We start from the raw sequence: 15,688 nt of genomic DNA, 5'->3' as shown, positions 1-15,688 counted from the left end.
GAGGAAACTCGATTGCCACTAATAATATCTACCCAAAGTTGTTTCGGTGGTTCCTTAGTTACATCTTTAGTGTTCTAAATAACCTTAGGGGATTCTTGAATCTTTGTCTCATCTAATTATTCAACATTGTAACTTTTTTCAAAGTTTCCATCATTCTCAGCACTGGATCCTCCTTTGTTTCCATTGTTTTTTTGTCTTCTGCTTCAAAATTGTGGCTAAGATTGCTGGTGAAGAAGCCTTGATTTTCGGTCTCCCACGCCCGTGCGATGCGGCGTCCGAATTTTTTCTTCCCTTGGCTTTGAATTCACTTCTGCCAATCTTTTTTCTGTAAAAAAAACAAATAAGTTGTGCAGGTTGTATTGATGTTTTGTTATGTTCTTGTATTTATATTGTTGTGATGTGGAATTTTGTTGAAGTTTTGTGTGTTTGTGTTGATTTTGGATGAGGATGAACATTATCTTGTGAGTATGGTTTTGATTGTTACAGGTAGAGCTGTCAAAATGGGCTCGGCCTATTGGGCCCACGAGCCCTTTATTTTATCGTGGGCTGGGCCGCAAAAAACCTTTAAAAAACACAACCCTATCTTTTTGGGCCAGCCCACCGGGCTTATGTTTTTCACGGGCTGGGCCGGGCCGACCTAGCGGGCTTCGGGCTGGCCCATTAAAAATAAAATTTTGGAGAAAAAATATTGAGCTAAGGTATAATTACATAAGAGTATTTCAATTAAAAAAGAAAAGTTAAAAATGATGAAGATCTGTTTCAAGATGATATGGTTAAGAAAATAGTTGTGAGATAAAGAGAAATTTTGATAAATATTAGAGATAATATTCAATTTCTCTCTACTTTTACATAGATATCTTCATGGAATTCGTATATATGGATGTTGAATTGAGGAATATTTTAAATATCACTTTACTAAATTTATTATTACTCTCTACTTATGTTATGTAGCTTTTATTCATTACATCCTTTTTATAAATTTAAAATTGTAATATTAAAATAAAGTACTGACAGGCCCACCGGGCCGCAGGGCCTCTTAGTAACTTGATCAGGCTCATTTTTGGCAGCCCATGAAGTTATCAGGCCGACCCACTTCAGCCCATTTAAAAGTTTTGGCCCTGGACCGAAGCGGGCTGGGCCGGGCCGCCCCATTTGACAGCTCTAGCTACATGTATGGTTCATGATTTGATTTTGTGTCATGTTAGAGGTGAGTGAGTTGTGGATTGGTATGATTGCCGCATAAAAAAAATATTGTTTTATATTGGATTTCATCGTCATTTTCTTAGCATGTTTGTTCCTTGATTGCAAAATAGAGAGAAATTGGAAAGAATTTTGGAAGTTCATCTCCGAAATCAATTTTTTTCTAAATAAAATGGTGATTTCAGAAAGTGCATCTATGAAATCACCTTATTTAAAAAAAAAAATTAATTCAGAGTTGCACTTCCGAAATATATGAGCATTTAAGGAGTTTCGCTGTGGATTCTTAGGTAGGGGTGTCTATACAGAAATTGTCAAATAAAATACTTTAATTGGGCCAAGGGATTATTCAGTAGCGGGTAGCCCAAGCCCCAACATAGCTTGATTTCCTCCAAACCTAATAGCCCAAGCCCCACTGTGCCGCTGCTGCTTCCCGCTGCGCCGCTGCTGCCACTCGCCTCTCGTCCCATCCTCCAGGTTAGTGTATGAAATTGATTTCGTCACGCTGATTATGAACATACTGTTGTTGTGTTTTTCGACTCTGATTTCGTCTCTCTATTCATCATCTCTCTGACTCTGATTTCGTGGCAAATGTTAATACGAGTGTTAATACTTGACAGCATCACGGTTTCGTCTCGTCTTTCTGACTCTGTTGAAATTAATTCCAAGTCTTAGTAATTACAATTTTACTTCACCTTTCTGATTTCGCACAAAATCTAAATTTTAACTACTTTGAGTACAGCCAGCAACTTAACCTGTTCCTGTTCCTGCAGTTGCTCACACATGATAATAAATGTGTTTTACGTTATGTTGTAATGGGTATCTAGATCAATTTGATTCATTTCTAAACTTTGGTACTGTGGCAATGTTAGGAAACTGATTTACTTTGGAATTAATGGAGGCCAAATTTTTCCGCTTTCTTAAGATTGTGGGTGTTGGATACAAAGCTAGAGCCGAATCTGCAGGGCGTCTATTGTATCTCAAATTGGGTTACAGTCATGAGGTGGAATTATCAGCGCCTCCTGCTGTCCGTGTTTTCTGCTTCAAAAACAACGTAATTTGTTGCACTGGAATAGACAAGCAAAGGGTACATCAGTTTGCTGCTACTGTTCGCAATTGTAAGCCACCCGAAGTTTACAAAGGCAAGGGCATAATGTATACTGACGAAGTTATTAAGAAAAAACAAGGAAAGAAGTCTAAATGATCCTATAATCTCAGCCGGTTTCTTCATGTCTATGGCTCAGGTGTACATTGGCTAAACTCTGCAGAATTGTTTCCTCTAGTCTTTGAACAATTTACCCATTAGAATTCTTAAACAGAGCATTTTTTTTTGTTTCACTATGATTGATATGTAACACTAAAATTTATCTTTGTTTAGATATTTTATCTTTCTAATAATACCAAAATATCATGAATTTGAATATACTTACTTTTAATGAATGCCTATGGTTGTTGAATTTCATATTCTTAGTTCTTGTGTATTTTTATATCTAACTCATAAGTCGAACAAAAATTTGCTGTAATGAATTCAAGTGGAAAAGTCTGAGGCCAATACACATTGAAGTTCAATGAACAAGTTATTTATATCCAAGAGGGCATTATTGTGCTATATGTTATCCTTTTTAGTTGAGATAGTTCCTTTTTGAGTGTGTTAGAAGTCACTAAAGAATTCTCTAATAGATGACTTCATGGAGTACAAACAGCATAAGAATAATACTGATATAAAGTATTTGTAAGCCAGCTACACTAACTGGTGTAGCATACTCTACAATCTTTCTGATGCTAGAGCTTAAGAGGTAGTTTTAAGTTTCCATATTTTCTTTATAATATTTAAGATTCCTTTTCTCAATAATATCATGTTTCCTTGGTGAAGATGGAATCTTGAGTAGTGGAGGTACAGAAGATTTTGAAGACATATACTAATTGGGCCTCATTACCTAAGTCATTTCAATGATTAGCTATGAACAAAAATTTAAAATGGAAAAAAACAAACCTTCAATATTGTCAACGTATGCATGTATAAGAAGAAGAAACATAATTTGATAGTTTATTCCAAATATGACCATATTATTTGATAGTTTATTCCAAATATGACCATATTTTAATCTCTCGGGGAATATTGATCATAAACATGTAAATGATGGATGCATTTTTTAGTAACTATGAAGTAAAGGTATAAAAGTAAAAGGGATTAAAACTGTGTGCAGAAATTTTTTGTAGTTATGAAAAATATATTAACCCAAAGTATAACTAGCAATTAATGCATCTTAGAATGTGTGTGTGTTTTTTTTCTTATAATTGAGACAAAAAATGTTCCAATTATTTTTCTTACATATGGGACCAAAGGAAGTATATTCTTATGTAAAAGTGCGAAGAATAAGCGACCTGCAGTCAATACTAGTGTCTACTAATAGCATTTCCTTTCATGATTTTGCTCACCTGATGAGAAATGTAGGAATTGTACTGGTTTGCAATTACGTGGTGTTTTAGATGAGCTATTCTCATATAATGGCCCCCTTGGTGCACTTTTCTCAGAGGAGGCTCTGTCACTATACTTGTGGGCACCTACTGCTCAAGTATATTTTCTTCCATTGAAATAACTTCAAAATCTTATGACACTCTCTTCAGCCTAATCTTCATTTTAAGATAGATCTTTGTACTTTTTTTTTTTTTGGGTGAAAACAGTCGGTGCGTGCTTACATCTATAAGCACCCATCGGGAGATGATCCCATAGAAATTGTTCCCCTTGAGGAGGAACATGGTGTTTGGAAAACTAAAGGGCCAACAAGTTGGGAGGATTATTACTATGTTTTTGAAGTATGTGTATACCACCCTAGCACTTCACGGGTTGAAAAATGCTATGCAAATGATCCATATGCTAGAGGGTAAGTTCAGTTTTTCGTCAATGATCTTTTCCAAATTATTTCTATAATCTAGATTCTATTTCTAGAATTCATAATAACAATTTAGTAATACTAATTCTATGTGATTAAATATAGAATTTAATTTTCTAATGATTTGTTGTTTTATTCTCTTCTTTTTTGTATTTAAGCAGACTTTCATCAGATGGCAGGCGGACTTTTCTGCTTAATCTTGACTCTGATGAGTTAAAACCTGATGGATGGGATAGTCTGGCAAATAAGAAACCTATTTTACATTCTTTCTCTGAAATAAGCATATATGAACTGCATATAAGGGATTTCAGGTAGATATTTAAATATTTATTGATATCCTTAATTTTATTCAAAGATGATTCTATCTTTGCTTAAAGTACTATACGTGATGTTATTCTGATTACCTTCTGCTTGTTGCCATTTAGTGCCAATGACCTTTCTGTGCAACCTGAATTTCGTGGAGGTTATCTGGCCTTTACTTTTCTGGTAATTCTAATATCTCAGTCTTTCTAATGATGGAGTTTGATAAAAATAAGAATTACCATTTTTTATGAATGGTAACAGGCACAATTCACTTTTTTGCTTATTATGTTGTCTTATTATCTTCTTATTTGAATCATCTACGGGCATATGTTTGAAGGATTCAACAGGTGTACTTCATTTAAAGAAATTATCAAGTGCTGGTATCACCCATGTCCATTTATTGCCAACATTTCATTTTGCTGGGGTTGATGATCAAAAAGAGAACTGAAGAAATGCTGGTAAGATTTATAACATACTTTTGCTTGAATAAAACCTTGTTTGCGATTAAACCCCCTCCTTCAAGCAAGCATCTTTCATGGAACTTCTACATCTTGAATGGGTCATATTTGGGCTTTTACTTTTTTAACACAATTTTTTTTTCTCCCCAATGTTTACAACTCATTTGTAAATTAGGAATTGGCAAATATAATTTGAAATGTGAAAAGGAATTTCACTTGTGGTAGTTTAAGGTATGCTTCCCACTGTCTTAAGGGTAACTTTGTCTTAGTCTTAGTCACTACTTTGTCTATAATTGAATACCTATGAGGCTTTGTAGGCATTTCTAAGGTTCATTTCATATTTGTTCCCCATCCTTCTATCACACAACTTGTTATCTGTTGTTTTATATATATATTTCATAAAATCAATACAATGATGATACACACATGCATACATATATCCGAATGCTGTTTCTTTTTCTCTTGATACTCTATCTTTGCATATGTCTATGTGCGAACTTATGTGTTTGTGTCTGCCTTCTCACATGATTGCCTGTCACAAGTGACATCTATTGTTTCTTCTTTTAACTTGTAGAAACTTGATTTCTGATATTTGTTTTGAAGCTTTTTGCTAAGATCTGCGATGTAACATGTTCTTGATTATATTTTTATGAATCGTTCTATGTTATCTGACTTAACCACACTGATAGATACGTCGATTCTGGAAAGCTTGCCACCTGATTCAGATCAGCAACAAGCACTTATTACAGCTGTTCAAAATTCTGATGGATATAACTGGGGGTAAGTATGTAAATACCACAGTGATGGACAGTTCAAACATTTGCTATTGCTAAAGTTTTCTTATTAATGTTCTCGTCTTAAAAAGGTACAACCCTGTTCTTTAGGGTGTTCCTAAAGGCAGCTATGCAAGTATTCCAAATGGTCCAAACCGTACAATTGAGTTCCGTAAGATGGTTCAGGTATGAATTTGATATTTTTTAAGCCCGATGTTGAATTCATGGATAAATATTTGTAATTCTTTTTGAAATGTCGAAACGTAATGCCATTTTATTTTGTAATTTGTTGGTTAAATTGATTATTATTTTATTGTCTTTTGGAACTTATGTACATTGCAGGCTCTTAATCATATTGGCCTTCGCGTTGTGTTGGATACTGTCTACAATCATTTGCAAGGAAATGGGCCCTTTGATGAACATTCAGTCCTTGATAAGCTCAGGAATTATCAAGAATTTTTCTTTAGTTGACCTGTAATTATTTAGATATGTATGTGTAGCTGTCCTTTTGAGTATTTTTTCATTAAGCCTATCAACTTCTGTGGTGTGAAAAAATGTATCTTATAGATTGTTCCAGGTTATTATCTAAGAAGGAACACTGAAGGTTTCATAGAGAACAGTACTTGTATGAATAATACTGCGAGTGAGCACTTTATGGTTGAGCGTTTGATCCTCGACGATCTTGTACACTGGGCAGTCAACTACAAGGTGATTGTTGATATTTTCACTTGTGCTTACTCACTTCCTTTTCAATTTGCACGATTTAGAAACTATCTGTTTTTTGTTTGTTTTGGGGATGGACCTTATAAATTCCTAATAGTATATCATTGATTTTATGTGTGACGTATGCTTTTTTAAAGATATTTTTCCAGCTCTTGGAAGCTCTATGGAAGTTTCTATGTCTTATTTGTAGGGAGATTAAGCAGCCCGCATGCTTTGTAATTTTTTGTTTTTGCTGTATAATTTATCCTGATTTGAAGGATTTTTTACCCTTAATTGTACTTTCCCTTTCTTTTTCCATTAAAACAAAATATATGTAAAGGTGCATGGACTTTGATCAATAAAGTTCAAGTTGTATCAACTAAATGACAATGTTTTCTTTCAACAATGTCATTTTGTTGTGGGGTGTGGGGACAGCTGGACTGATGTATGATACCATAAAAAGCCATGAAAAAGTTGAATGGTGCAGAAAAATATTCTTTTGCATTGTCAGTCCGCAATATCCAAATTACGTTTTCAAATTGGTTCTTTATCTCTGCACAAAACGTCTGAAAGACACCAAATAATTGTGAACAATCCTTCATAATTTACGTAAACTTGGATGGTCCAAACAACGATGAATGATATTCTGAGATGCACAAACACCACAAATGGTAGATGGATGATGATGAAGGTAATATAGACCTTGTGATTCATATCTTGTTTCAATAGTCTTTCCCATACTAGAGTCCCTGTATAGCAAAAAAACCCGGATGAAAATGTTATGGAACATTTGAGAGAGTGATTAAGTTTACTGCTTGAAATCAAATTAAAAGGACTATCAGGTATAAATAACATAATTCAAATAACACATAATTCATTGATAGAGATGGTAAATTTGAATTATGACCGATACAAATAACTTGTACCTTAGAACCATTAGCAAGAGTAATATGGTGAGGTATTTTAAGAGGTGACAAGTTAGAGATAAGAGATGGTTAGAAAATTCTCCATATTTTGGATGAAAATTAGCTCACAATATTATGACGTGATTTCATAGTTGAAGTTCGCTTCTTGGGCTTCTCAGATACTCAACTTGAAAATAATTATAACTTATACTATTTTGGATTAATAGTAATTTATTCCCCTGTAATATGAGCGTGTTTTGGTTTATTCCCACCTCAAAGGCAGGTTTTGGCAATGGTTTTTTTGCAACGGTTTTTTTGAAAAAACCGTTGCCAAAAGGTAGGGAGGGGGAAAAAGCAAAATTCGCTAACATTACAGAGGATAAATTACTATTAACTCTACTATTTATTCACTCACTTACAAAGCCCCTTAAGATAGATTCTTGGTAGTGTACTAGCAGCTACAACTCTTATCGGAGTATCATATATGTAAAATGTAGTATGCATGTGCTTTTGATGGGACAAAACTTTTGGTCATATAACGTTAACAATTTACTTAGTTTCTCTTACTTTCTTTTTCACCCATCCCCCTTAGGGAGTTAGTGTCCTTGTAACTCAAATCAATTTGATATTATTCTGTATAAACAAAATTTGGTATATACATTGTTCAAAAAAAAAAAAATTGGTATATACAAATTATTTGTGGTCTTTCAAATTTTCTAGATTGGAATGGCTGGAAACTTGCAAGATTTTGTGCTAACCAACTCCAAAGGAGAAGAGGTATTGACTTTGTTCCACCTGCTATATCTATTGGAGTTAAACGTGCACTGTGCATACTGTTTAAAAAAAAACAACATGGCTCTGTTTCATTTGAAATCGGATCACAAATTGTAACATTTGATTGATTGAATTGCACTAGTAATTGTGAAGTATTATTAAAATTATGATTTAGTTCTTATTTTATTTTTTTGATGTATGACCTAGTATGCTTTCTTTTTTCGGAAAAAATTGTATATTTAAAAATTGAGATATACATAATTTAATGTTGTTATCATTGTTTTACTCTGCTGAAAATGGATGACTCTTGGGAAAGTAGCTTATGGGCTCTGGTGGAGGTAGGGCCAATGGCAACACGTAGGCCTAGTGGTGACCATGGTCAATGGTCATAACTGGGGAGTAGTAGCAATGGCCGTTGCCGTATGGTAGAGAGCGGTAGTCATGGCTCATGAGTTTATTGTGGTCAACACCAATGATTGGCATGGAGGCAACAATAATGAAAATATTGGTAGCTAGATATTCTTATCCCTTGAGTTAACTTTTAGGGTTAAGATAAGACCTTAAACCTAAATTATAAGCTGTAACTACAGCTTATCTTAAATGTGTTATTGGGCCACCCATACATTCTATATGATATGACCAAAAATATTTTTAAAAACTACAACGGAAAAAAGGAAAGATTGTTTCTTCACCTAAGGCAAGCTCGCATACCGTCAACTACACATATGGCGTGCCCAACTTGGAACCAAACGAGGATTTTGAGGAAAGAAAACTATACTCTAATGAAGATTTAAAGGAAATGAAGACATGAAAGCATACTCATCAAACTACCAAGCTCAGAACATTCCTGGAAGCTGGAGGAGAGAAGTAAATAGTGGATCGACTAGGAGGGAATACAAATCTCTTTTCTTGGAATCCTTATGATCTTCAAGGTAATGAAGAAACTATTGTAAACTATAAGTTTTCGTTGTTCCCTTCAATCAAACCCATATTCTAGAAAAATGACACACTAACAAAGAGAAAATGATAGCCAAATGGGTTATGAAGACGAAGGACACTAGTTCTATAATGGGTTAGTGAAGAAATCCAACTATAAATGGAGAATGTGAGTAATAGTGAAGAAATCCATCTATAAATGGGTTATAAAAATTATCCCAACTTCTATAATGGTAACAGTGAAGAAATCCATCTATAAATGAAAAATGTGAGTAGACTTCACCGTTATTTAAACTACCTCCTCAAAGGAGCCATATTCTTTGCCTAAAATTGATAGTTTGATTGATATAACTTTAGCTACCAAGGTCTTAAGTTTTATTGATGCACACTCATGGTATAATCAGATCAAGATGAATCCCTTGAATACTCATAAAAAATTCATGACAAATACGTGCAACTACAACTACGAAGTAATGCCTTTTGGCCTCAAAACCACTAACATGTCCTCTCAATAACTGATGGATAAATACTTTGAGGAGAAAAATAGTAAAATTCTAGAGGTCTATATAGATGAAATGAATGTCAAGGCACATAGTGCATAATTTCACTTCCGGGACTTGAAAGAAATCACAAGTCTGTCCAGAATGTAAAGTAAGTGTTGAAGGATAGAAAAACACTTAGAAAGGGGGGGGGGTTTGAATAAGTGTAGCTTTAAAAACTTGACAGATAAAAATAAATTGCACAGTTATTTTTATCCTGGTTCGTTGTTAACTAAACTACTCCAGTCCACCCCCGCAGAGATGATTTACCTCAACTGAGGATTTAATCCACTAATCGCACGGATTACAATGGTTCTCCACTTAGTCAGCAACTAAGTCTTCCAGAGTCTTCTGATCACACACTGATCACTCCAGGAACAACTGCTTAGATACCCTCTAAGACTTTCTAGAGTATTCTGATCCACACGATCACTCTAGTTACAACCTGCTTAGATAACCTCTAAGACTTCCTAGAGTATTCTGATCCACACGATCACTCTAGTTCCTTACAACTTAATGTAATCAATTCTAAGAGTATTACAATTGCTTCTTAAAAGATATAATCACAAACTGTGATATTTCTCTTAACGTTTAAGCTTAATCTCACTAATATATTACAACAGCAATGTAGTGAGCTTTGATGAAGATGAAGATTCTGAGCTTTGAGTAGAACAGAGTTTCAGCAAGTTAATATGAGTTATTTTGTTCAGAATCGTTAACCTTGCTTCTCATCAGAACTTCATATTTATAGGCGTTGGAGAAGATGACCGTTGAGTGCATTTAATGCTTTGCGTGTTCCGTACAGCATCGCATTTAATGTTATACGCTTTTGTCAACTACCTCGAGCCTTGTTCACGCTGTGTCTACTGACGTTGCCTTTAATAGCTTTTAACGTTCCTTTTGTCAGTCAGCGTAGCTTGCCACTTGTACTTCCTTCTGATCTGATGTTTGTGAATACAACGTTTGAATATCATCAGAGTCAAACAGCTTGGTGCAAAGCATCTTCTGATCTTCTGACCTTGAAGTGCTTCTGTGCGTGATACCATCAGAACTTCAGTGCTTCTGATCTCATGTTCTTCTGATGCTTCCATAGACCCATGTTCTGATTCTGCTTCGACCATCTTCTGATGTCTTGCCAGACCATGTTCTGATGTTGCATGCTGAACCCTTGAGACAAAGCTTCTGAGCGCTGAATTATGCATACTCTTTATATATTTCCTGAAAAGGAAATTGCATTGGATTAGAGTACCATATTATCTTAAGCAAAATTCATATTATTGTTATCATCAAAACTAAGATAATTGATCAGAACAAATCTTGTTCTAACAATCTCCCCCTTTTTGATGATGACAAAAACATATATAAATGATATGAATTTGCGATCAGAAAGAGCAGATGGCAAAAGACAAATTACACATCTATAGCATAAGCATATGAATATGTCTCCCCCTGAGATTAACAATCTCCCCCTGAGATAAATAATCTCCCCCTGAAATAAATACTCGAAGAACTTTAATAAAAGACTTCCCTGATTATTTCGGTAGAGACGATCACATAAGCTTCTGTCTTCAGAGAATTCATAGCTTCTGACTTCTGCTTCCATTGGACAGCTTCAGAACTAGAATTTCTTTAGATCCCTAAAACACTCACAGCTTCTGATTCCTGCTTCCATCTAGGACAGCTTCAGAACTTGAATTTCTTTGATCTTCAGAACATTCACAGCTTCTGATTTCTGCTTCCATTTAGGACAGCTTCAGAACTTGAGTTTTCTGGATCTTTAGAACATTTATAGCTTCTGATTTCTGCTTCCCTCGGATAGCTTCAGAGCTTTGAATTTCTACCAACATCACTTCATGCTAGATTTGTATCAGAACATTGTTGAATGTACCAGAGTATCATCAGAGCATCTCTACATCCTGAAATGTTACAGAACAAAAACTAAACGACAAAAGTCAGCATGAACGAGTCAGAACATAAAATGTATATTAGAACACATGATATGTATCAGAGCCATATAGGCTAAAATAATGTATCAGAGCAAATAGAATTTTGTCAGAGCAAATAGACAAATATGGATCAAATTCTATTATCAGTGCTTCTGATTCATTCTTCTTTCTTGCTTCTGATTTCTGAAGCTTGACAGCACTCAGCTTGCTTCAGTTTCCATGAGCTTATTCTTTTTACAGAATAACACTTCTTATGGTTTTGCTTCTTGTGTTTGCTTTGAAGATTCTCTTCACTCCTTTATACCTGTAAAACACTTAAACCATATAGAACTTGCAGTTCTTGTTAGTAAAAGCAACTGATTAAATCAAATCATTTATCACATATTATTCTTTTTACAGAATAACACTTCTTATGGTTTTGCTTCTTGTGTTTGCTTTGAAGATTCTCTTCACTCCTTTATACCTGCAAAACACTTAAACCATATAGAACTTGCCGTTCTTGTTAGTAAAAGTGTGGGAGCTTTACCCAGCAACTGATAGATTAATCACATCATTTATCATTTATCTTCTCCCCCTTTTTGTCATAACATCAAAAAGCATAAGAGATTCAGATGCAAAGCAAGAGACAAAAGGAAAGAAACACAAATAACTTTTCATTGATTTCAACAAGAAAGATTACAAAAGAGGAATGCAGGAAAACAGATGCAACAAGGAAAGAAAACTACACAGACCAAAGGACTAAGATCCTAGCCTACGCAAAATCCGCGCCAGAACATCATGAATCCCGTCAGTGCTTGTAGCTTGCCTTGCCATGAAGGAGCGAAACTCAGCATTGGCTACTTCTTGCGCGTCCAAACGAGAAGCCAGCATAGCTTGATTCTGATGAAGAGCTTCCAAGGTCTCCATCAGAGCTGAGGTTTCACCAGAAGAAGAGGCACCTGAATTTCTGCCAAAAGGGACAGCAATCTCAGCAGGGTGATCTTCTGGGAGATCTTCAGCTTGTGCATCTTCCATTTCCTCATCTGAGTCTGACTCAGAAGTAGCCTTAGCATATTCTGGTTCAGGCAGCTCAGAAGTTCCAACTTCCAACGCTTGAAGAATAGCTGCTAGGTTTGTTGGAGGAGTAGGACCAGCAACTTCAGCAGGATAAACCACTACTGGAAAGACCATGTGAGGTGCTTTTTCAGAAGGGTTCATTCTGAACCAGTTAAACAGCCACTGAAAATCTCCAGTCAGCACAGGAAACCATGGTTTCCACACCACGATGTCTCTGCAGAGATTTTCTTCTTCCAACTCATCTGCAGGTATCTTCTTCTCAAGAACACTTCTGTTCCTGATGAGATGGTGATAGCTGCTTTCACCAACTTCCAACCGAAGACCACGAATACCAGGAGCTTCAGACATGATCCTTCTCTGAGTGTCTGTAGCCTTAGCCAGAAAATCCTGACGAAAGGTATCCCAAAGGTTGCTTGTAGCATACTCATCCAGATGGTTAAGGTGAGCAGCACCCAGAATCTCCAACCAGCCATTTACATCAGAATGTAAAAGCTCCAGAAATGATTGAGTGGTAGGGGTTGGAGGGTTGACAGTGAACCTGGAGTCGGGAAAAACAACACTATAGGGATTAGGTGTTCTGGTGGGAAAAGGGTGAGAGAGAGATGAAGAAATATCTGATGGATGGGTTGAAGGAGAGGAGATATCAGATGGTGAAGAAAGTGGTTCCGAGAGGATGAATGAGGAGGAAGAGGTGGTGGAGGTCTGTGAAGAGGGAGGTGATTGAGGGGTACCGTCAAGGGGTTGATACACACGTCTAGAGTAATTTCCAGACATCATAGCTTCAGACGGGTTCACTTTGAGAGGGTCATAGGTGATCCTTACTCTTTTTGGTTTGGTTTCTGGTTCAGCAATTGCCTTTCTCTTTTGTTTCCGATCATTATCTTGATTCCCAGAGCTTGACGATGGATTCATGATGAAGTTGCAGATATTGGAAACTGCTAGGGTTTATGATATGAATGCAAAGAGAGAGAGAACGAAAAAGAAACTGAATGCAAGGTGAGAGAAATATAAGAGGGAAAAGAAACGTTTGAAGAATATAAAAAGAAAACTGAAAGAGAGTAAATGATGAAAAGCATTTAATGTTACGTGACGTGAGGAGAGATAATAATGACAAAAGACGTGATTTGCACAGTTACCTAAGTAGACGTCCCCTCAACTGCACGCACGCTTGTCCAGGAATAGTGAACACGTGTTTACCATCTGGATAGCCAGTTACAGCTGTTTTGCTTTTGAAGAGATTCTATTATATTGAATCCATCTGGTCTAGGAACAAGATCCCAAACATCATTTCTTGTAAACTGATTCAGTTCTTCTTGCATAGCAATTATCCAGTCTGGATTTTCTAGAGCATGATCAACAGAAGTTGGCTCGATCAAAGATACAAGACCTAATTGACAGTCTGCATTGTTCTTAAGGAATGCTCTTGTTCTGATTGGATCATCCTTCTTTCCAAGAATGACATCTTCTGAATGACCAGAGATGAGTCTGGATGATCTTCTGACAGATGGTTCTTCAGAAATGCTTAGATTGTCCAGAGAAGCTGATACTTGATCTTCAGATTCTTTGCTTCTGAGAAGCTCTGCTTCTGATGCGTTGCTTCTTGGCTCAACAACTTCTGATATATCAATATCACAGTCTGCAAAATTATCAAACTGCTTTGGTTTTTCAGAACCAAGCTTATCATCAAACCTGATATTGATTGATTCTTCCACAATCAATGTTTCAGTATTGTATACTCTGTAGCCTTTTGAGCGTTCAGAATATCCAAGAAGGAAACATTTTTGTGCTTTGGAATCAAACTTACCAAGATGATCTTTAGTGTTCAGAATAAAGCATACACATCCAAAAGGATGGAAATATGAAATGTTGGGCTTTTTATTCTTCCACAATTCATAAGGAGTCTTATTTAGAATAGGTCTGATAGAGATTCTATTCTGAATATAGCATGCAGTGTTTATTGCTTCTGCCCAGAAATGCTTAGCCATATTGGTTTCATTGATCATGGTTCTGGCCATTTCTTGCAGAGTCCTATTCTTTCGTTCTACAACTCCATTTTGCTGTGGAGTTCTAGGACAAGAGAAATCATGGGCAATACCATTTTCTTTGAAGAACTCTTCAAAGAATCTGTTCTCAAATTCACCACCATGATCACTTCTGACCTTTATGATTTTACACTCTTTTTCAGATTGAATCTGAATGCAGAAATCAAAGAACACTGAATGAGTCTCATCCTTGTGTTTCAAGAATTTTACCCACGTCCAGCGGCTATAATCATCTACGATGACTAATCCATATTTCTTCCCTCTGACAGATGCTGTTTTGACTGGGCCAAACAGATCAATGTGCAAGAGTTCTAATGGCCTTGAGGTAGAAACAACATTCTTGGACTTGAATGCAGGTTTTGAGAACTTGCCCTTCTGACATGCTTCACAAAGAGCATCTGATTTGAATTTCAGATTAGGGAGTCCTCTGACAAGATCCAGTTTGTTAATCTGAGAAATCTTTCTCAAACTAGCATGACCTAATCTTCTGTGCCAGACCCACTGCTCTTCAGAAACAGACATAAGACAAGTCACCTTCTGACTCATAAGATCTTGCAGATCTGTCTTATAAATGTTGTTCTTCCTCTTGCCTGTAAATAGGATTGATCCATCCTTCTGATTTACAGCCTTGCAAGACTTTTGATTAAAGATTATATCATAACCATTGTCACTCAATTGACTGATAGATAAGAGGTTATGTGTTAATCCTTCTACAAGAAGTACATTAGAAATGGAAGGAGAGTTACCAGACTTTATAGTTCCAGAGCCAATTATCTTGCCCTTCTGATCTCCTCCAAACTTGACTTCTCCTCCAGACTTAAGCACCAGGTCTTGGAACATAGACCTTCTTCCTGTCATGTGTCGTGAGCATCCAGAGTCCAGGTACCACGACATGTTGTGCTTTGTCCTTTTTGCAGTCAAGGATATCTGCAATAGGAATAATCTTATCCTTAGGTACCCACATTTTCTTGGGTCCTTTCTTGTTAGATTTTCTCAAGTTCTGATTGAACTTGGGTTTAACATTGTAAGCAATAGGAGGAACAGCATGATAATTTTTAATGTGAGTTTCATGATATTTCCTAGGTTGTGTCACATGCTTTTTGGTGTGTGTTATGTGAAAACTTTGAGCATGTGAAGTGTGCCTAATATCATGGGAGTGGCCA

At 36.1% G+C, this 15,688-nt stretch overlaps 1 protein-coding gene and 1 pseudogene across 2 annotated transcripts; both read left to right on the top strand.

The window, feature by feature from the left end:
* Positions 1–1,525: 1,525 nt before the first annotated feature.
* LOC131632094 (large ribosomal subunit protein uL6m-like) lies at positions 1,526–2,620 on the top strand. 2 transcript variants are annotated; one of them, XM_058902862.1, is made up of 2 exons: positions 1,526–1,674; positions 2,070–2,620. In XM_058902862.1, the coding sequence occupies exon 2, from the start codon at positions 2,093–2,095 to the stop codon at positions 2,399–2,401; it is 309 nt and encodes a 102-aa protein (XP_058758845.1). In that variant the 5' UTR covers positions 1,526–1,674; positions 2,070–2,092; the 3' UTR covers positions 2,402–2,620. The 2 variants fall into 2 exon arrangements, with proteins under 2 accessions (XP_058758845.1, XP_058758854.1); XM_058902871.1 differs by having other exon boundaries at positions 1,657–1,680.
* A 1,009-nt stretch (positions 2,621–3,629) lies between these two features.
* On the top strand, positions 3,630–7,831 carry LOC131597644 (pullulanase 1, chloroplastic-like; annotated as a pseudogene).
* Positions 7,832–15,688: the final 7,857 nt, after the last annotated feature.

The sequence above is a fragment of the Vicia villosa genome, linkage group LG1 (genome assembly GCF_029867415.1).
Source record: "Vicia villosa cultivar HV-30 ecotype Madison, WI linkage group LG1, Vvil1.0, whole genome shotgun sequence".
Classification (NCBI taxonomy): domain Eukaryota; kingdom Viridiplantae; phylum Streptophyta; class Magnoliopsida; order Fabales; family Fabaceae; genus Vicia; species Vicia villosa.
The sequence above is the reverse complement of the archived record's forward strand: the minus strand, read 5'-3'. Positions and strand labels throughout refer to the sequence as shown.